This window comes from Grampus griseus (assembly GCF_964374135.1).
Source record: "Grampus griseus genome assembly, chromosome: 12".
In the NCBI taxonomy this organism is placed as follows: domain Eukaryota; kingdom Metazoa; phylum Chordata; class Mammalia; order Artiodactyla; family Delphinidae; genus Grampus; species Grampus griseus.
In genome coordinates this window covers 6,416,902-6,440,013 of record NC_139006.1, presented here as the reverse complement: position 1 = coordinate 6,440,013, position 23,112 = coordinate 6,416,902, and the positions used below count along the sequence as shown (strand labels likewise).

The following is a 23,112-nucleotide window of genomic DNA, read 5'->3' as shown; positions in this document are numbered from 1 at the left end:
TGTGTGTGTGTGTATTTGACTCTTGAACAATGCAGGGAATTATGGACACCCACCCTCTCCACAGTCGAAAAATCCGCATACAGCTTATAGTCAGCCCTCCATATTCGAGTTTCCTCCGTATACGCAGATTCAACCAAGTGCAGGTCGTGCAGTACTACAGTGCTTACTATTGAAAAAGGATCTGTGTGTGAGTGGACCTTTGCAGTTCAATCTGTGTTATTCAAGGGTCAACTGTATACAGTTCACAGATTTGGAAACCAAGACTCCAAAAAGCTGAAGTAACTTACACAAGGTCACGTAACTCTAAGAGGCCACTCTAAAACACAGAAAGTGTAAAAGTCATTTTACTTTAATTAAAAAATCATGTAAAGAAAGTCACGTTAGCAAAATCAGATAGTCACCAAATATCAGTGAAGTCGTCACTGCAAAGTCCATACCAGATGGTCCTGCATCCTCTTCTCCCCCCCCCCCCCCCCCGATTTGGGCTGGTGTATTTTGCAGCTACGCAGTAAAGACCTGGGTCGTTTGTGAGCCCTGAGAAGCAGAAAGCACATCCGCACGCTGGGGGCCTCTTGGGGGGTTGAAGTGGGGCTGCAGGTGGCCCCATTTCGCTTTCCTTCTGCTTTCTCGGTTTCTTTGTGCCGCTTCACTCGCCCTGGCCCAGGCTTCGGGGGTGTTCAATTCTGCAGCCGGGGAGAAAACCTCATCCGTTCCTCCTCAGACGGCTTTGAGGGGAAACAAAGGAGCAAGTGCAGTGGGTACGCACTGGCACTGAGAGATGATTTTTGAAGTCGTCTTCTGAGAACTGAGCCATGGTCCCAGATCTATGTCTGCTTCCCTGATCGGAAAGAGAACCTGGGTGGAGAGAGAGAGGGGTCAGAGGAAACAGAGCGAGTTCTGAAGTGGGAGGTGCAGAACCTCCTGCAAAATCTGTAAGCAGCTCCTGCAGGCCATTTCCTCGGGGCTCATTATGGGACAGGCACTGTTCCAGGGCTTTCCATCTACTAGCTCATTTCAAACTCATAACATGAGGAGGTGAGTACAATCAATACCCCCATTTTATAGATGAGCAAACTGAGGTTATGGGAGGTTAAGTAACAGGCCCAAGGTCACACAGCATATCTTGGAACCACTGGGACTTGGGCCCAGAGCCCACATAACTACTGTGCTAGACTGACAGATGGAGTCTGGAACCTTTTTTTTTTTCAATTTCTGATTTTAAGTGGTTTTTATTGTAGAGGAAGTGATAACTTCTCAATGGTACCTACAATTATAAAATAGATATTTGCAATGAATAAAGAGTAACATGTAAGTTCTTGGATATAACAGATAAAACATATAAAGATATCCCCTGAGGCATGAGTAACAAACTTTCAGTCCCCCTCATGCAAAGTTTTGAAAAGGAAGAATGACATCTGGGGGCTTCCCTGGTGGCGCAGTAGATAAGAATCTGCCTGCCAACGCAGGGGACACAGGTTCTGTCCCTGGTCGGAGAAGATTCCACATGCCTCGGAGCAACTAAGCCTGTGCGCCACAACTACTGAGCCCGCGTGCCACAGCTACTGAAGCCCGCGCGCCTAGAGCCCGTGCTCCGCAACAAGAGCAGCCACCGCAATGAGAAGCCCACACACCGCAATGAAGAGTAGCCCCTGCTCGCCGCAACTAGAGAAAAGCCCGCGCTGCAACGAAGAGCCAGTGCAGCCAAAAATAAATAAATAAAATTTTAAAAACAGAATGACATCTGGGGTTGATCAAAGTACAGTGACACAAAGTACAGTGTCAATGCTATTTCCAGTTGTAGGAAAGATGGCTGGTGGGCTGAAAAGTCAGTGATGGGGATATGGGCTCTTGCTTCCAGTCAAAGACAAACCTCTTGAGCACTGCTAGCAGCTCTGCCAGCAACAGCAGGACGAGCCCTTGACTCACATGCGGATACAGGCGTTAGGGCTCAGCCGCCCGCCCCCTGAGCCTGCGCATACCCCGCCAACCCCACTTCCCTGTCTCAGGAAACGTCATTCAAGCCAGCAACCAGGAGTTGTTCTCAACTCGTCTCCCCTCAGCCCACCTGCTGTATTTTAGTCACCACGCCCCAGCTATGTTCTGATCCCCCCACTTCTCATCTCCTCCACTGCCACCCGCAGGCCAAGCCACCAGGAGGAGCATAACAGCCTCCCCTCCCCCCACAATCCACTCATGGGGTGGCCAGAATGACCGCGTCACTGTGCAGAGCTCAGTCACTCCTCAGCTTAAACCCTTGCATGGCTCCCCACTGTCCTCAGGACAAAGACAAAAATCCTTCTCAGCATGACCTACTCCTTCAGAGAGTCATTCATTCATTCATTCACTCATTCATTCCATTAGCTCAGTAATCTTGTCTGACGTGAATTTGTGGTCTCACACTCTTTAAACCTGTGTCCTCAGGCTGGCTTACAAACATTGTATTTTTGCCGTATCAGGCTCAAACTCCAATTAAGTAACCCAAAGAACTCCCCTAGAAGAGGCAGAAAGAAACCAGTAGCTTATGGGGACTTCCCTGGTGGTCCGGTGGTTAAGAATCCGCCTTCTGATGCAGGGGACACGGGTTCGATCCCTGGTCAGGGAACTAAGATCCCACATGCCGTGGGGCAACTAAGCCCGCGTGTGTCGCAACCACTGAGCATGCGGGCCACAGCCGGAGAGAAGCCCATGCACCTCAGCAGAGGATCTCGCGTGCTGCAAAAAGATCCCGAACACCGCAACTAAGACCGACACAGCCAAAAATAAAATAAATAAATAAATATTAAAAGAAAGAAACCAGTAGCTTATGGGTCTAGAAGCCTTGTTTACAGTGAGATCCTCAGCCAGTGAATGTCCCAAATAAACACCTTCAGATCTGACACCTGCTGTAGGGTGGAGATGCTCTTTCATTCATTATCTTACCTCGGGAGACCCTTTCTTGGGGAAGAGACTCCCACTGGCCCTACTTGTCCCCTCAACCCTTCTTCACAAAGCAGCCAGAGTGACCTTTTTATAGGTGACTATGGACATGTCACTCCCCAGCTTCAAACCTTCCAAGGTCTTTCCGAAGCACTTAGAATGAAACCCAAAGTCGTCACCGGGATCCACTCGGCCCCGAATGACCCGCTCCCTCCCCTTCTCCAACCTTGCCTCCCTTCTCTTTGCCGCTCCAGCCACCATGATCTCTGTTGCACAAGCTCTCTCCAGCCTCTGGCCTTTACACCTGCTGTTCCCTCTGCCAGGAAGGCAGGGAAAACTCAGGTCGCTATGGCCTTCCAGGGCTCAGCTTGAATGTTGCCTTTCCATAGACGTCTTCTGGGACTCCCCAAATCTAAAGTAGCTCCCTATCGGGAACTTCCTGGCGGTCCAGTGGTTAGGACTCCACGCTTTCACCGCCCAGGGCCCGGATTTGATCCCTGTTTGGGGAACTAAGATCCCATAAGTCGCGTGGCATGGCCAAAAATAACTTTAAAAAAAAAAAAAACAGCTCCTGATCAACCTCTTTCTCAGCACCCTATTTAATGGTCTTCAGCACAGGTAGGGCCATCTGAAGCTGTCCCGTTAGTACATTTCCTGACCGGTTCACCCTCTGCCTCCCCTGCTGGAATGTAAGCGCCATGAGGGCAGGGAATCCGTCTTGCTCACTGTATCCCCAGCACCTAGACCAGTGCCTAGCACATGGTAGGCGCTCAATAAGTATTTGTTGGAAGAGTAAGTAAATGTGGTTTCAGGAGGTCTCGTCTGATAAAGCTGTTTCATGCAGCCATTCAAGAAAGCCTGGTAGGGCTTCCCTGGTGCCGCAGTGGTTGAGAGTCCGCCTGCCGATGCAGGGGACATGGGTTCGTGCCCCGGTCTGGGAAGATCCCACATGCTGCGGAGCGGCTGGGCCCGTGAACCATGGCCGCTGAGCCTGCGCGTAATACTTAACTGAACTAAGACACGCACTCGGGGGGCTGTTTGCCCCTGCAGAAGCATCCCCTCTCTTCACTAGCCTGCGGCTCCAGGCGGCTGAGCTCTGTGGGGGATCTCAACAAGCTCCCTTGTCCTCTAGCTTCCGGCTGGGCTCAGCCAATGGGAAGCGCCTGCACGCGTGGGGAGGGTGGGAAGAGAGAGAGGTGAGGGCATTCACTCCCTGCTCTGTCCGTGCCAGGCTTTGTTTCACTAGTTACTGTGTGCTCCTCTTCTAAAGGCCACATGCCTGTATGACTCTCCCCCTTCCCCTCACAGCTCCCTCCCCCCGCCCCTCTGCTGCCCACCCCAGGATGCTTCTCCATGCTTCTCCATCCCGCATCTCTCTTCCCACGTCTGTAAAATGTCCCTTCTTTAAATCTTTTCAGTCACTCCTTTTGCGTGAGCCTTTGTTGATAAGCAAGAACCCTGGATGATAGGCCCCACGGCCCTGCAGTATCACTCCTGGGTATATATCCCTGGGAAATTCACACCCAGGTCCAGGAGAGGACATGAAGAAGCATGGAGATATTCACTGCAGCACTGTCCACAGTGGGGGAGGCAACCTGCGATCCCATCGCTGGGGTCAGAAACAAGTTGGATGTCTATGCTGCTATATGGACAGCTCTTAAAAACTGCTTAATGTCCATCCACAGATGAACGGATAAATCGAATGTGGTCTATACATACCATGGAATATCACTGGGCCTTAAAGAGGAAAGAAATTCTGACACGTGGTACAACATGGATGAACCTGAAGACATTATGCTAATCACATGAGCCAGTCATGAAAGGACAAATACTGCATGTCTCCACTTATATGAGGTCCCAAGGGTAGTCAGATTCATAGAGACCGAAAGTAGAGTGGTGGGTGCCAGGGGCTGGAGGAGGGGAACAGAAGAGTTAATGGTTAATGGGGACAGAGCTTCGGGACAGGATGACGAAACAGTTCCGGAAATGGATAGTGGTGGTGGACGCACAGGATCTTAATGCATTTAATGTGACTGAATTGTACACTTAAAAGTGATTAAAATGGTCTCACAGACAGAGAAAACAATCTTATGGTGAGCAAAGGGGAAGTGGCGGGGACGGATAAATTAGGAGTTTGGGATTAATAGATACAAACTACTGTATATAAAATAGATGAACAACAAGGACCTACTGTACAGCACAGGGAACTATATTCAATATCTTGTAATAACCTATAATGGAAAATAATCTGAAAAAGAATATATATATTTGTATAACTGAATCGTTTTGCTGTATACCTGAAACTAATACAACATTATAAATCAACTGTACTACAATTTCTTTATTATTATTATTTTTTTTGGCTGCGCCACACGGCATACAGGATCTTAGTTCCCCGACCAGGGATCAAACCCGCAGCCCCTGCATTGGAAGTGTGGAGTCTTAACCACTGGACCACCGGGGAAGTCCAACTATACTTCAATTTTTAAAAAAATAATTAAGGGCTTCCCTGGTGGCACAGTGGTTGTGAGTCCGCCTGCCGATGCAGGGGACACGGGTTCGTGCCCCGGTCCGGGAGGATCCCACATGCTGCAGAGCAGCTGGGCCTGTGAGCCATGGCCGCTGGGCCTGCGCGTCCGGAGCCTGTGCTCCGCAACGGGAGAGGCCACAACGGTGAGGGGCCCGCGTACCGCAAAAAAAAAAAAAATTAAAATGGTAAATTTTATGTTAGGTATGATTAAAATAAAAAATACAAAAAAAAAAAAAAAAGATCATTCAAACTCAGTTCTCAAAGCCCAAAGCATCTGACCATATATCGGCTAAAGCTATGCTGTCCAATACAGTGGCCACATGCCTTTTGAGCCCTTGAAACAAAACGAGTCTTTTTTTTTCTAAATTAATTAATTAATTTTATTTATTTTTGGCTGCGTTGGGTCTTCATTGCTGTGCACGAGCTTTCCCTAGTTGCGGTGAGCGGGGGCTACTCTCTGTTGCGGTGCACAGGCTTCTCATTGTGGTGGCTTCTCTTGTTGTGGAGCACGGGCTCTAGGGCGCGCGGGCTTCAGTAGTTGTGGCACACGGGCTTAGCTGCTCCGCGGCATATGGGATCTTCCCAGACCAGGGCTCGAACCCGTGGCCCCTGCATTGGCAGGCGGATTCTTAACCACTGTGCCACCAGAGAAGCCCCATAACGAGTCTTTAACTGAAATGTGCTGTCAGTGTAAAATACACATCAGATTTCAAGGGCTTACTATTTAAAAAAAAGAATGTAAAATATCTCATTAATAATGTTTTATAGTGATCACACGTTGAAATGATAATATTTTGGATGTGTTGGGTTAGTAAAATATATTATTAAAATTTAAAAAAGAGTTCCTGAGGGAATTCCCTGGCAGTCCAGTGGTTAGGGCTCTGCGCTTCCACTGCAAGGGGCACGGGTTCCATCCCTGGTCGGGGTACTAAGATCCCGCATGCCACGGTACAGCCAAAAATTTTTTTAAATATATATTTCTTTTTCTAAAAAAAAAGGGTGCCTGATAAAAAAGAAAACAACAACAGTGCTTAGTGAAGAAAAAAAAAAACAATACGAGGAAACAGAATGAAGTGTTAAACAAAATATCAGTTACTATTGAAAATACATCCACAAAAGACAATATACAATTTTTAGAACATGGTAAATAAATACCCATAGGAGACTGGCTGAGGGGGAGGGGAGCTGGGAAGCAGAATGGGAATGGGGGATGGGGATAAAGAGGGAACAAATAAAACCAAGAAGAAAGGGGTCTTACGCTCACAGCGAGGTGCATTGTGCCATGAGCTGAGACTCACTAACGCAACCCTATGTTCCTGAGATCCAAAAACAGAAAAATAAAAATAAAATTTTCTCCTCTCTCTTGAAACAAAGGCATCTTAATTAAACCTGCCCTGGAAGGTAACTCAGAATCTCTGATCCCTCAAAATTATTTCCCTGTGAAGTTGGAGTCCATGAAGTCCTTGCAAAATAGGTCACTGCAGCACCCCCAGCTTAAGCACCACACCTGGTGCACAATATAGACTCAGTGAGGGTTTGTTGACTGACTAATGACCGAATGAATGGAAGAAAACGAGGTCCCCTCAGCCCTCCCTGAGAGGCAGGAATAATGGAGCAAGAGCCAGATGGCGGCCTAGGACCTGATACAGCCTGCGATGGTGGGTCGTTTGGATCGTACAGTCTTTATTTTTAATCTTAAATTATTTGCCGGCATTTGGAAATCAGATTCCATGAACAAATCCGGCTTCTCGGCTTCACTCAAGAAGCGGAAGCTCTGGTAACATGTTATTCCTAGGCCAGACAGAACTGAGGGGCAACTGTCCCCTACCCCACCCCACAGCCCCATCACTCATCCACATTAAGTGCTTGGCCCCCGTAGGCTTTCTAGTTTGAGATCCCTGATCGAGGCTGTTTCTCACTTTCGATCCAAAAGACCAGGAGCTGATAAACTGTCACCAGGCCGGACATTCTCAAAGCAACCAAGGCAAACCAGCTGCTCCCTTCAGCCTGGGGTGGAGGAAAGGTGTGCCTAATTGTACTGACATCTGTAGACAGAAAAGGCACATCTCAAGGTGTGGTCCAAGGGTTCCCCACATCAGAACTGTCTGGGAATTTAGTAAAAATCCAGATTTCTGGGCCTCATCCTAGAATCAATGACTTGATATCTGAGAATCTGAATTTTAACTAGTGTCCCACACCCATGGTTTGAGGCACAGCAAGCAAAGAAACAAGGGATTAACAATGGTGCGTGAGGGCTTCCCTGGTGGCGCAGTGGTTAAAAGTCCGCCTGCCGATGCAGGGGATGCAGGTTCGTGCCCCAGTCCGGGAAGATCCCACATGCCGCGGAGCAGCTGGGCCCGTGAGCCATGGTCGCTGAGCCTGCGCGTCCGGAGACTGTGCTCCGCAACGGGAGAGGCCACAACAGTGAGAGGCCCGCGTACCGCAAAAAAAAAAAAAAAAAAACAATGGTGCGTGAACACGAGGGGGGTATTCAGAGGACACTGCATTATGGGTCCCAGCGTTGGGAGACCCAGGGTCCTCCAAAGTTGGTGATGAACTAGCCCCCTTAAACTCCAATCATTATTGTTACTGTGTTTTTCTTGTGGTTGTAATATTATTATTATTTGGTTATTGTTATTATATCATAGGGAGGCAGTGGAGTGTAGAATCTGGATTTCCTTGGGTTCAAATCCTGACTTCACTGTTTACTATCTGTGTGACCCTGGGTACTTAACTTTACTTCTTGGTCTTTACTTCCCCATCTGTAAGTTGGGGATTGTAATAGTTCCTACCTCATAGGGTCACTGTGAAGAGTCAATGAATTAATATATGTTAAATGCTTACGCTACTGCCTGGCAGATATTATAATACACCGGCAATGAGTTTTCATAGCAGCTGCAAGACCACCACCAGGAGAGCAGGACCTCCCCCTCTCACCCCAACTCCCTCCTTTAGTGATTATTTAGTGGCAACAGGGGGCAGCCAGGTGACTTACAGCTTCCTTATGATTGTCTCCTCCTTGTTACTGCTGGCATTGCTGGCCCTGGTAACCAGAGCATCTTTTTCTCTTCTTCCTCCTGGGCCTTCTCTTGCTGGGATCAGGCCACTAGGAAAAAGGAGACAAATAAGTGGGTTGTTTTATTGTAGATCTCTTATCTGTGCAGCTCTGAAAGTGAAGGTGCTTAATAATTATTATTATATTAATAATATTATCATTGAAATGCTACAGTTAGACATTCTGACTCAGATGATTAGAATCTTCCTTCCACCTTTCCACTGTTGACACCTCTTCTTTCTTTCCCTTGGCTAATTCCATTGGCTGGTACTTTAAGCTTCTCCAATTGCTAGAAATATAACAATGTATAAATCCTTTAACTTAACCCTTGATTTCCTAATTAGTAAAATAAGGATAATGAAAGTACCTAATTCCTAGGATTGAGGGATTAAGCGAGATAATAAATGGAATTCATTCATTCGTTCAACAAATATTATTAAGCTACAAATTGTACCAATGTATATAGATATAGCAATTAACAAAATAGATAAAATACCTTCTCTCATGCAATTTATATCCCATTGGGAAAGGAAACAGTCAAGAAACAAATAAATAAGTAAAATTTAAAAATATATAGTAAGTCAGATGGTGATAAGACCTAGATTGATATTGATCAATAAGATATTTAGGTCAGGTGACCCAAAGAGGGCCAGAGTACTTCCCTGGATTTGATGTACAGAAGTTGGAAGAAGGCTATTCTCTCTCACTTGCTGATTGCCAGCAGCCATGCTTCCTAAGATTCAGAGAAGGACTGTCTTTAATACAAAATAATAAGGCCAATAAAGAGAAGCAAAGAGGAAAGAAAGAGGCACACAGTCCCTGATTCCAACACTGAGGCCTTAGTTGCAGTTTTTTCTTTATTTCTGAGACCAGTTCCAGGATCCTTCCCAGCTATGTGACCGATAAAACTCCCTTTTGTGCTTAAGCTAGTTTGAATTGGATCTCTGTCACCTGCAACCAAAAGAAGGCTGACCACGGTGAAGCATTTAAATGTCTGACCCAGGGACTTCCTTGGTGGTCCAGTGGTTAAGAATCCGCCTTCCATGGGACTTCCCGGGTGGTGGAGTGGTTAAGAATCTGCCTGCCAATGCAGGGGACACGGGTTCAAGCCCTGGTCCGGGAAGATCCCACATGCCGTGGATCAACCAAGCCCCTGCACCACAACCACTGAGCCTGCACTCTGGAGCCTGCAAGCCACAACTACTGAGCCTCCGTGCCACAGTTACTGAAGCTCAGGCGCCTGGAACCCGTGTTCCGCAAGAGAAGGCACCGCAATGAGAAGCCTGTGCACTGCAATGAAGAGTAGCCCCTGCTCGCCACAACTAGAGAAAGCCCGCATGCAGCAACGAAGACCCAACACAGCCATAGATAAATAAATAAATAATTTTTTAAATATTAAAAAATAATCTGCCTTCCAATACAGGGGATGCAAGTTCGATCCCTGGTCGGGGAACTAAGATCCCACATGCCGTGGGGCAACTAAGCCAGGGCGCCACAACTAGAGAGCCCACATGCTGCAACTAAGACCTGATGCAGCCACATAAATAAATAAATAAATATTAAAAAAAAAAAAGTCTGACCCAGTAAGCTCATTAGATCCACTTAGGTATTTTGTTGTGGTACCTACTGGTAAATTTATGTCCATGCTATAGGCATCAATTTTCCCCTTACTACAGACTGAATTCATATGTTGAAGCCCTAACCCTTAATGTTATGGTATTTGAAGATGGGACCTTTGGAAGACAATTAGGTTTACATGAGGTCATGAGGGTGGGCCCTCATGATGGGATTAGTGCCCTTGTAAGAAGAGACACCAGACGGCTTGCTCTCTCATTCTCCCCACCATTTGAGGACACAGCAAGAAGGCAGCTGTCTACAAGCCAGGAAGAGCCAGAACCAACCATACTGGCACCTTGACCTTGGACTTCTAGCCTCCAGAACTGTGAGAAAAAAAATTTCTATTGTTTAAGCCACCCAGTCTCTGGTGTTTTGTTATGGCAGCTTGAGCTGACTGAGATACCCCTTTAGGTATGAATGTCAGATAGCAGAATTTACCCCTCTCTCTCTTTCTTTGCAAAGAGTGGGCTCTTATTACTTAATATTATTTCTATTTTTATTATATATATTTATTATAATAATATTCATATGAGAATCATCTAAAAATTACCTTTTCCCACTATCTACCATTACATAACACCCTAAAACTTAGTGATTTAAAACTATGATGATTTATGACTTCTCATGATGGCTCTGTTTCTTATGGTTCATTTGGTGGTTCTCCTGATGGTCTAGTTTGGGGTTCTCAACTGGCTGCATTCAGTTGGAGGATCAGCTGGGGGCTGGATGCAGCTGGGGCTGTCATATGGGGCACCTTGGTTCTTCTTCATGTGACCTCTCCATGTGACTACCTTGAGCTTCCTCATAGCATGGTGGTCTCAAGGCAGCAATCTGAGAGCACAAACATGGAAGCTGCTAGGCCTTTTAGAGCCTTAACCTAGGAAGCCAAACAGCATCACTTCTACCACATTCGATTGGTCAGAGCAAGTCAGAGGGCCGTCCAGATTCAAGGGGACGGAAAATAGACTCTACCTCTACTCCGATGAGAGGAGTGGAAAAATTTCATTGGAAAAGGAATGCAGGGGGACTTCCCTTGTGGCACAGTGGTTAAGAATCCGCCTGCCAAAGTAGGGAACACGGGTTCGAGCCCTGGTCCGGGAAGATCCCACATGCCGCGGAGCTACTAAGCCTGTGTGCCATAACTATTGAGCCAGAGCTCTAGAGCTTGTGTGCCACAGCTGCTGAGCCCGTGTGCCGCAACTACTGAAGCCCGCGCGCCTAGAGCCCGTGCTCCGCACAAGAGAAGCCTCCGCAATAAGAAGCCCGCGCACCGCAATGAAGAGTAGCCCCAGCTCGCTGCAACTAGAGAAAGCCCACGCACAGCAACGAAGACCCAATGCAGCCAAAAATAAAATAAATAAATAAATAAATAAATAATTAAAAAAGGAATGCAGGATGGGAAAAACCGTAGTGACCATCTTTGGAAACAGTCGACCATCTCTGCTTTCAGTTAAAACTATCATTAGTATGAGCTTCGGCCTCCAAATTGATGCAGTTGCTAAGAGAACACCTCAGTTGCCATTCTGGTTTCTCCAGAATATATAACACAGGAGACTAAACAGAATCCTGCTGTCTGTCTATTGGTCTGTACCAGATGGGAAGTGCACATCTGTTGTTCTCTGGGAATTCAAAACTGGAACTAACGTGGGTTGCTTTATTCACTAGCCAGCTGCTCATGGCATCGGCAGTCTAAGAGTTCCTCTTTTTAATTAACCGTGTCTGGAGTACTTATTAAATGAGATGAAGACAGGTCTTTCCATTAACAGCGTTCCAACCTCAGCAGAAGGAAGACAATTAAATTCCTGTTGGCAGAGCTCAGCTCTTTTGGATTTAGCTTCCTAGGACATTTTTACTTTGATGCTCTCTTAATGATGCCACATTGAATGAATTTAAGGAATAATATCATTGGAGCTTTGTTTTGTTTTGAATTAGAGTATTTCCTTACTTCCAAACTTTCCGAGTCCAAATGTGGCATGATAATTAAAAGCTCAGACTCTAATGTCAGGCTGTCTGACGCCATGTCTCAAGGTTGCCACCACCAGCCCTGGGACTTCAAGCAGGTACTTGACCTCTCTGACCCTTAGATCATCTTGGGGATAACATTACCCTAACTCATAGGCTTGCTGTGAACAGTAATTGAAATGATGCTCGGGATACACTTAGCACATGGTAAGCATTGATAAATATTAGTTGGCACTACATTTTGTTTGTTTTGGTTTTTACTTTTTGGCGGCACCCTGAGGTATGTGGGATCTTAGTTCCCCCACCAGGGATCGAACCTGCGCCCCCCTGCATTGGGAGCTCGAAGTCTTAACCACTGGACCACCAGGGAAGTCCTGGCACCATGTTTTTATTCTCTTGATCTTTCCTTCTCCTGCCTCTAAGGGAACCTGCTTTGTTTAACTCAGTGTTTCCCAGAATTATTCAACCACAGAGCTCCTTTTTGCCGCGCTGTGTGGCTTGTGGGAACTCAGTTCCCCGACCAGGGATTGAATCCGGGCCACAGCAGTGAAAGCGCCGAATCCTAGCCACTGGACCACCAGGGAACTCCCTAGAGCTCCCTTTTCAAGAAATACCTACATAAAGTAAACTATTTGGGGAAACATGGTGCAGAAGGATAAAGTGAAGTCCAAACCTGCTATGTCAACAGCTTCCTTATTTCCTCTCTTGCTTGTCCTACAGTTCCTCCTCTACCCAGTATTATTGTGATCTTTTCTAACTTGTAATTTTTATACAATTTCAAACTTAGAGAAAAGGTGTAATACTAGTACAAAAACTTCCCATATATCTACCCAGATCCCTCAAATGCTTATCCGTGTATCTATCTACCTACCCATCCATCCATCCATCCACCTACCCACCTACCCACCCACCCATGCAACCATCTTCTCCCTGAACCACTTGAGAGTAAACTGGAGAAAAGAATCTTACCCCCTCACTCCTAAATGCTTAAGTGTCTTTCCAGAGAACACGGACATTCTCTCACATAACCAAGTCATTCAGTTATCAAAATCACCACATTGATCTTTTAAAATAGTAAATCAGACTGTGTCATTCCCTTAAGATTTCCCAAGATCTTCACATTACGCTTACATTAAAACTAGAGCTCCTGGGCTTCCCTGGTGGCGCAGTGGTTAAGAATCTGCCTGCCAATGCAAGGGACATAGGTTTGAATCCTGGCCTGGGAAGATTCCATATGCCGTGGAGCAACTAAGCCCATGCGCCACAACTACTGAGCCTGAGCTCTAGAGACCGCAAGCCACAGCTACTGAAGCCTGCGTGCCTAGAGCCCGTGCTCCGCAACAAGAGAAGCCACAACAATGAGAAGCCCATGCACTGCAACGAAGACCCAACACAGCCAAAAATAAATAAATTTATTTTTAAAAAACCCCCAAAACTAGAGCTCCTTCCTGTGTCCAAAAAGGCCACCCCTCCGTCTCTTCTGGACCGTCCTCTACCTCATATTCCAAGTTCCACCATGGTGGGCCTCTTTAATTGGCCAAATGGGTTCCTACCTCAGGGCCTTTGCGCTTCTTGTTCTACTTTTACGCAACCAAATCTTTACATGGTTGGCTGCTTCTTGTCATTCACCTCAGGGGCGTCTTCCCTGACCACCCAGTCTAAAGCAGGGCCCCCCCAGCACTCTGCTCTCTGTCATGTCACCTTGATCTACATTCTCTTCAGCATTCACCACCATTATCCTGTGTGTTCATTGCAGGCCTTCTGGCTGATTGCCTGTCTTCCCCCTAGACTAGCACGGACTTTCTGTTTTGTTCCTGCTCTACCCCCAGTGCCAGGAATAGTGTCTGGCATATAGTGGGTCTTCAATAAGTAGATTGGATGAACATAAGAACAGATATGTAATATATCAAGGAATTCTAGGCAGTGTCTTGCTCTGCAGTGTAGGAGCCCCAGGCAGCACAGCCCACCTCTTATAGCACTGCAGCTCTTCCTGCACCACCAGCAGCTGCGACTTGAGTTTGTTGCGCTCCTGCAGCACGTCTCTCAGCTCCTGTAGAGTAAAGCGTGGTCGGTTGGGATCTGTCAGGTCAACCACCATTTTGTCTGGTCCCAGGTTCACCTGTAAGAAAAGATATCACTTATACAGTTTCCCTCATGAGGATGGACTGTCCATCCCAGAAAGGAAACTTCTCTTGTTCTGTTACTACTCCCAGGGATCTGATGAGATGAGACGTTGCCTGTTGGAAGTGTTTGGTTGATGGTAAAGAGGCAAGAATTCCAAGTACCATTCTCCAAGAAAGGAGCCAGGGCTCCTTGGAGAATAGCTGAGTCCAGGGCTGGAACAGGGAAAGTCCAAGTTGAGTCTGGAACATTCCACTGTGTAAGGGATGGAGACAGATCAAAAGGACACAGTTTGAAGGCACTCCTACTGGCCAAACTGAACGACTTGAGTATCCGCGTGAATAGTAACAGGAATGGATAATAACCCATCAAATAAAAACAGGATTCAGGAATCCATACTTAAAATTTTTAATTTAGGGAATTCCCTGGTGGTCCAGTGGTTAGGACTCCAAGCTTCCACTGCGAGGGGCATGGGTTCAATCCCTGGTCGGGGAACTAAAATCCCACATGCTGAGTGGCGTGGCCAAAAAAATAAAATAAATAAAAATTTAAATTTAAATTAATTAACTAATTAATGGGGATGTAATGGCTAATCTTATGTGTCAACTTGACTGGGCTAAGGGATGCCCAGACAGCTGGTTAACCCATTATTTCTGGGTGTGACTGTGAAGGTGTTTCTGGAAGAGATTAGCATTTGACTTGGTGACCTGAGTACAGCAGAGGCTCCTCCCCAGTGTGGGTGGGCTTCATCCAATCCATTGAGGGCCTGAATAGAACAAAAAGGTGGAGAGAGGGTGAATTCACTCCCTGCTTGAGCAGGACATCCTTCTTCTCCTGCCCTTGGACAGTGCACATCAACCCTCCTGGTTCTTGGGCTTTTGGACCTAGACCAGGACTTATGCCATCAGCCCCCTGACACAAGCCTTCTGACTTGGACTGAATTACACCACTGGCTTTCCTTATTCTACAGTTTGCAGGCAGCAGATTGTGGGTCTTCTCGGCCTCCATAACCACGTGAGGCGACTCCTACAATAAATATTTTCATCTGTGTCTATATCTACATCTATATCACCTATTGTTCTATTTCTCTGGAGAACTCGGACTAATACCAGAAAGGAGGAGGGGGATCTGTACTTTACAGAAGAATGCCAATTAATAAGTGTAGAAGATGATAGAGTCAGAAAATCATCCTTTTGCAACCAACGCAGTAATAATTGATTCAGGCAAGACTAATGAATGGACCTAAAACTTTTGGGTGAAAGTTTGTTGAGGAACAGGATATTTCACAGTTTCAAAGTACTTTCCCATAGGCTACTTATGCATTACAAAGGGAACAAAGACACCCTTACAGTGCAGAAATCTTGCAGACACCACCTTAACCAAGTGATAGAAGTTACCATCGCCAATAACGACAAACTGAATCAGGTGCCTCCTGATACGAGGCACCGAGAGGGACACAGCACACTTACGTGGTATCCCTGCTAAACATGTATAACTTGAATCTAACCATGAGGAGACATCAGAACAAGCCCAAGTTAAAGGACATTCTACAGACTAACTGATATACAATCTTCAAAAAATGTCAAGGTCATGAAAGACAAGGAGAAGCTGAGGAACTGTTCCAGACTAAAGCTGACTAAAGAGATATGCCCTAAAGGTACCGTATAACCCTGCATTGGATCTTGCATCAGAAAAAAAAAATGCGATAAAGGATATTATTATGAATTTTGAATAGGGATGGCATATTAGATCTTAGTATTCTACCAACTTTTCCCCCTGAATTCAATTATTTATTGTGGTTATGTAACAGTATGTCTTAGGAGATACACACTGAAGTATTTAGTATTTAGGGTGAAAGATCCTTATCTTTTACTAACTCTGCAGCTAACATAATGTCTGAAGATTCTGAGCGAATAAATAATATATAGACATAAATATTTGTTAAATATGAGTACATATGTGCATATATACATGTATGTATATGTGTGTATATAATACTTCAGTGTGTATCTCTTAAGACATAGTACACACACACACAAACACATATATACATACACCTGAATATAACACCTGAATTGAGGTGAAGGGTATACAAGTGTTCATTGTACTTATCTTGCAACTCTTCCATAGGTTTGACATTTTTTCAAGCTAAAGTTAAAATAAAGCAAATATTTGAAAACAACCTAAATGTCCATTAGCAGAAGTCTAGTTAAACAAACTAAGGCACAACCACACTCTGGAATATTCTACAGGTGATAAAGAGAATAAGCCACACTATAAAGAGAAATGCAATAGTGACCACATTCCTCCTCTCGGATTGATAAACATCAGCGTGTTTGAAAACACACTGTGTTGTAAAAGCTGTGGGGAAACCAGTTCCTTCACCGATTGCAGAGGAAGCCAATCTCTTTAACCCCTTTGGAATGCAACTTGACAATACTTATTAAACCTTCCAATGTAGGGGACTTCCCTTCCCTGGTGGCGCAGTGGTTGAGAATCCACCTGCCAATGCAGGGGACACGGGTTCGAGCCCTGGTCCGGGATGATCCCACGTGCCGCGGAGCAACTGAGCCTGTGCGCCACAGCTACTGAGCCTGCGCTGTAGAGCCCGCGAGCTGCAACTGCTGAAGCCCACACACCTAGAGCCCGTGCTCCGCAACAAGAGAAGCCACCACAATAAGAAGCCCGAGCTCTTTGGTCTCGGAGGCAGAAGCGAGATGACGAAGGGAACGTCCTCGTTTGGAAAGCGTCGTAATAAGACGCACACGTTGTGCCGCCGCTGTGGCTCTAAGGCCTACCACCTTCAAAAGTCGACCTGTGGTAAATGTGGCTACGCTGCCAAGCGGAAGAGGAAGTATAACTGGAGTGCTAAAGCTAAAAGACGAAATACCACCGGGACTGGTCGAATGAGGCACCTAAAAATTGTATACCGCAGATTCAGGCATGGATTCCGTGAAGAAACAACACCTAAACCCAAGAGGGCAGCTGTTGCAGCATCCAGTTCACCTTAAGGATTTCAATTATTAGTCACGCAATAAATGTTCTGGTTTTGAAAAAAAATAAAAAAAATAAGAAGCCCGTGCACCACAACGAAGAGTAGCCCCCACTCGCCTTAACTAGAGAAAGCCCGCGCACAGCAATGAAGACCCAATGCAGCCATTAATTAATTAATTAAAAAAAAAAAACTTCCAATGTGGCTTTCCTTTGACCCAGTGAATCCACTTCCCCTAGATACTGAGGGGGCCAACTGCTACAGGTCAGAGTAATTCACTGTTGCATGGGGTCGGAGCAAACGATTGGAAAATGAAGGTCTTTTGATAGGAAACTTGTTAAAGCAGAGATTCTGAACCTTTTTTTTTTGTGCCGTGGACCCTTACGGCAGCCTGGTAAAGCCCACGTGGATTTCATCTCAAAATACTGATTTTAAATGTATAAAAGGCATAGAATTACAAGAAAACCAACTAAGAGAACACACTCATCAAAATCTTCTAAAAATAAATTTGTGATTCCTAGACCTGCTTCTTTATTAAATAACACGATGTAGCCACAGGTCTAATAAGATACAGAGGAAAACAAAGTTTTGAGTTCTGCACTACACTGTAATGGGATATGAAAACATCTGTGATTTCCACTGGTGATTGTCACAGGTACTGCTAATATTACTGTGGTTTGTTGTCTATCGTCATAATTGAAGAAAGTGTTATATTTCAGATGGAGGTTGGTGAAAATAAAAATACAATTTCTTCTCATGCAAGTTCATAGATTTTGCGGATTAGAATCATGGTCCTCTTGGGGGGTTCCAAAAACTCCAAGTTAAGAACCCTCACGTTGAGCAATTGATAACACTGTATGGTGGAAGTTTTCAAAAGCCATTAAAAGGTGAGGAAGCTCTTTATATTCTGATTTAGTACAACTTTCATGCCATGTTAAGTGAAAATAAGCAAGAGGCAGAACGGGGTATATATTATAATACCATTTGTGTGAATAATGGAAAAATATATTCATATCTGCTTGTGTTTGCACAAAGTATCTCTGGGTACTTTAAGAAACTGATCATTTTAATTTTTTCTAGGGAGGGGAAGTGGTGGCTAGGGGTGGAGAGAGATGGGGAGGGAGCTTTTCCAAGGCAAACACTTTTGTAACACTTGAATTTTGAACTTAAATTTTTTAAAAAGAAAGGAAACAAACTATTCTCATACCCATTGTGATGGCTACTGTAATCAAACAAACAAATCGGAAAGTAAGTGTTGGCAAGGATGTGGAAAAATTGGAACGCTTGTGCATTGCTGGTAGGAATGTAAAATGGTGTGGTCACTATGAAAAACTGAATGGCAGATCCTTTAAAAATTAAAAATAGAATTATCATGTGATGCAGCAATTCCACTTTTGGGTATATACCCCAAAGTCTTGAAAGCAGGGACTTAAAGAGAGATTTATGGATCCACGTTCAGAGCAAAATTATTCACACAAACCAAGAGGTGGAAGCAACCCAAGTGTCCATCAACAGACAGATAAACAAACTGTGGTGGATCCATACAATGGAATAGTATTCAGCCTTAGAAAGGAAGGAAATTCTGACACATGCCACAACATGGAAGAACCTTGAGGACATTAAGTGAAATAAGCCAGTGGCAAAAGGACAAAGATTATCCGACTCTGCTTATATGAAGTACCTAGAATAGGTAAATCCATATAGACAGAAAGTAGAACAGTAGTTACCAGAGGCCTGAGGGAGAGGGGGCATTTGGAGTTAGTGTTTAGTGGGTACAGAGTTTCAGTTTCGTTTCGCAAGACAGGAGTTTTGGAGAGGATGGTGGTGATGGTTGCATAATAATGGCTGTGAATGTACTTAAGGCCACTGAACTCTGCACTTAAAAAGATGGTAACTTTTATGTCTACCACAACTAAAAATGGTAACTAAAAAAAACAAGAAAGAAAGAAACACTAGGGCATATTTTTATAAACTGTCTAGTGACACTAAATATTCATTTTCTCCGCCTTTTGCCCCACCCCTGTTCTTAAGACTACAGTTTGGGAGGAAAACGTGCCAACTCATCCGCTGGCTGACAAGCTTGTCCGCTATGCCCCAGACAGGAAATGACCCGGCCCCCGTGCAGACCACACTGTTCATGGTCCATGATGGGGCTTCCTCCATATCCTTGTGCCTGGAGCTGGAGGTGACAGGAAAAGAGCACAGAATGTGAGCTGAGGGATCTTAGGCAAGTCATTTAACTGCTCTTGAATCTCAAAAGTCAGGCTACTAATCATGACACTCAACCATCTCATATGACGGATACTAAAGAAGAACCTTATCTACAAATATAATTGTCACCGTGAGCAATGAGTAGGTGAAATAAAAGAGTACCAAGGAAGCTACCAGAAATCTTCACTCTTCCCTATGAGTTTCAGCCACCCAGTTCCTGCTGTCCTTTCATGGCATACTTCTCAGTTTGTAATCCTGTAGTCTAGTTTCGGAGGTCTGTGTGTCTTGCCTCTCCCACTAGATGTGAAGCTCCGTGAAGGCAGGGACCTTGTCTAATTTAGTGCCATAGCTCCAGAGCCCACACAGTGCAGTCACTCATCAAATGTTACTACAAGAAAGGTCATAGGTCTGTATTTTAGTACAGTGTGGTTATGACTAGCATCTCTGAGCTCAAATCCTGCCTCCACCTCTTACTTGTTAAGTCCTCAGGCAAATTACTTAACTGTTCTATGCCTCCATTTCTGTGAAATGGGAATAATAATAGTATGAGGATTAAATGAGATAATCCCCTTGGGGCAGTTTTTTTTTTTTTTAACTATAGCTGGAAATTCACTAGTGAGTCATGATATTAATTCAGTGAGTTGCAAAATAATTTAAAAATTCATAAAAATAGAATAGGAAAGTATGACTGTACATCATGTTTAGTAAGGGAGAGTTAGGGTAAATTGTTGAAACTTCTGTTTCATCAACACTGGATATCAACGTAAAATGTAATTTCGTAAAATGGGGGTATAACATATATACAGAAAAATGCACTAATCTTGAGTTTATAGCTTGACAATTTTTACCATATGTGTACACCCATGTAACCACACCTGGATTAATTCTCTATAAATGTCCCTCCTGCCCCCCCCCATTCTCCCATCCCAGGGCTACCATCAACCTGTCTTCTATAAGTAAAGATTAGTTTGCCTGTTCTTGAATTCCACGTGCAGGACGCTCTCTTTTGTACCTGGCTTCTGTCTCTCAATGTAGTATCTGTAGGATTCATCCATACAGTTGTGTGTATCACTACTCTGCTCTTTTTCATTGTTGTGTAGTATCCCATCATATGAATGCACCACAATTTAAAAAATGTATTCCTCTTTTCCATTTAGATTGTTTCCAGTTTGGCACAATTATGAATAAAGCTGCTCTGATTTTTTTTTTTTTTTCGGTACGCGGGCCTCCCACTGCCGTGGCCTCCCCCGCTGCGGAGCACAGGCTCTGGACGGGCAGGCCCAGAGGCCATGGCTCACGGGCCCAGCCGCTCCGCAGCACGTGGGACCCTCCCGGACCGAGGCACAAACCCGCGTCCCCCGCATGGGCAGGCGGACTCTCAACCACTGCGCCACCAGGGAAGCCCTCTTTTTTTTTTTTTTAAATTAATTAATTAATTTTTGGCTGAGTTAGGTCTTTGTTGCTGTGCGGGCTTTCTCGAGTTGCGGTGAGTGCGGGCTACTCTTCGTTGCGGTGCGCGGGCTTCTCATTGCGGTGTCTTCTCTTGTTGCAGAGCACGGGCTCTAGGCGTGCGGGCTTCAGCAGTTGTGGCTCACAGGCTCTAGAGCGCAGACTCAGTAGTTGTGGCGCACGGGCTTAGTTGCTCCGTGGCATGTGGGATCTTCCCGGACCAGGGCTCGAACCCGTGTTCCCTGCATTGGCAGGCGGATTCTTAATCACTGCGCCACCAGGGAAGCCCTGAATATTCTTATATGTATCTTTTTGTGGTCATAAGTACTAATTTCTCTTTAGTTAAAAAGCATTTCTTACTCTAGGTCAAAGTTCCTCAAAGTGTGAAACCTGGACCAAGAGAATCAGCATCATCTTGGAACTTGTGAGAAATGCAGATTCTCAGGTCCCATTGCAGACCTACTGAGTCAGAAACTCTGCAGCTGGGGCCGGGCAATCTGTGTTTTAACGAACACTCAAGGTGATTTTGATGGCTGCTAAAGCTTGAGAGCCACTGCTCAAGGTCCTGGTCAAAAATGCAGGAAGCCGCTGCTTTAGAACACACTCGGCACAGGGGCCAGCACCGAGCAAGTGCTCGATTAATGTTAACCATCTTAACGCTTCTAATCTGAAGACTGCATACTCGCAGTGATTTGTTTTGAGGGGCTTGGATGTTCAAGACAAGAAAGCGTCCCCCCTGCCAGTGGCCGCTCCCAGCACTCACCTCCCTGCCGGCCGCCGAGCTCTCTCTCCGCAGCCCCTCCACCTCCTTCCGGAGGTTGTCCCGCTCCATTCTTAGCTCTTCCACCGTCAGGCTGCCCTCATTCACCAGCGTCTCCAGCATCTCCAGGACGCGGACGATCTTGAACTGCAGCTGTGTCACCCGGGGGTCGCTGCCCAGGGCCATCAGCTCGCGGCCCATCACGTAGGAGATGTCATATACGTCCTCGGCGGTCAGCTGGAAGGGGCTCTTGCCCAGGGCCCCCTCGGGCCCAGCCTCGTCCCCCTCCTCCTCTTCCTCCTCTCGCAAAGGGGGCTCCTCCATGGCCGCCCAGACCCCTGCAGCCTCCGGAGCTGCTGCTGTCTCGGAGTCTCCGAATGTCCAGCTTCCTCCCGGCACGGAAAACTTTCCGCGGGTCAGTGGACCCTGCCTGTTCAGGGCGGGGCAGGCGCAGCCAATCAGCGCAGCCGAGGGGTGGGCCCGGAGAGGGGCTGTAGGAGGAGGCCACGCAGGGCAGATCTCAGGCCAGGACTCCCGGTGCACCGTCCCAGCGGAGGCCCGTGCTGGAGTGCGGCCTCCAGGTTGTGGCTGGGGCACGAAAGGACAAGGGAAAGGGAGGGCCGCCGCGAAGAGGAACAGAGAGGTTAAGGGGTGACAGTGATCGCTCCCAGACCGAGAGCTGTTGCAGACGGGGAGGGGCAGCGACCCCAGCTCCGCCCTTGGTGACAGCCACCGCAGAAGCAGGGTGTCCACGGAGACAGGGGCGGAGTTTCCACCGCATTCTGGGAAGGAGGCTAAAAAGCACACAACTCTTCCCTTTCTGCACTCAGGTGTTCCAACCATAGAATTTGCATGGTAGGGGAGGCAGATCCGGTCTCTGAGAATATTTCCTGAAGCGTGCGGCAAAGCAGAAAACAGCAGTTGGTGGCAGCGCGCGGGAGTCTAGTGGTCCGTGTTGCGCAGAGCTTCCAGGCCTATGGTCACCGGGACCGGCGGCATCTGACCCTCAGTTAAATGGAGATTCCCTGCGCTATGCACCTGGCTCTATCCTGGGTTCCTCCACTTGACCAGCGTGTGGCCTTTGCAAGTTACTTAAGTCCTCCGAGCCTCACTTTACTCCTGGGTAAATAACCGTACCTACGGAGTAGGGTCGTTGTGAGGAATATATGAGATCATGAGACAATGACTGTGACAAAAAGCGCTTAGGAAAGGCTCAAAAAATATTAGCGGGTATTCTGGATTCTTCCCTCCAACAAACACTAAGCTTGTGTGCCAGGCGCTTGGCAGTTGGGTTGGGAAGGGAGGAGTAATAGATAAGACAAAAATCACCGCTTCGAAATTAGAAAACATTCTGCAGCTACACAGGGTATGACTGAGAATATTAGCAGTGTGGATTACAAAACGGGTTATTTTAGATTTAATTCAGGGTTTGTAATAGTCATAGGCAGACAATCCAGCAATGGAGCTTGTCTTTCCCAGGAACGTATTGGCAGTTTTCT

The 23,112-nt window shown here is 46.1% G+C and overlaps 2 protein-coding genes across 3 annotated transcripts; one reads left to right on the top strand and one right to left on the bottom strand.

The window, feature by feature from the left end:
• Positions 1-333: 333 nt before the first annotated feature.
• RILPL2 (Rab interacting lysosomal protein like 2) lies at positions 334-22,033 on the bottom strand. 2 transcript variants are annotated; one of them, XM_082668295.1, is made up of 4 exons: positions 21,617-22,033; positions 14,048-14,199; positions 8,442-8,552; positions 334-855 (listed from the first exon to the last, which is right to left on the bottom strand). In XM_082668295.1, exons 1-4 carry the CDS (start codon positions 21,935-21,937, stop codon positions 825-827), a joined length of 615 nt encoding a protein of 204 aa, XP_082524421.1. In that variant the 5' UTR covers positions 21,938-22,033; the 3' UTR covers positions 334-824. The 2 variants fall into 2 exon arrangements, with proteins under 2 accessions (XP_082524421.1, XP_082524420.1); XM_082668294.1 differs by having other exon boundaries at positions 14,048-14,130; positions 21,617-22,020.
• Positions 16,898-17,276, top strand: LOC309831254 (large ribosomal subunit protein eL37-like). The gene has a single exon (XM_082668296.1). The coding sequence runs from the start codon at positions 16,919-16,921 to the stop codon at positions 17,210-17,212; it is 294 nt and encodes a 97-aa protein (XP_082524422.1). The 5' UTR covers positions 16,898-16,918; the 3' UTR covers positions 17,213-17,276.
• Positions 22,034-23,112: the final 1,079 nt, after the last annotated feature.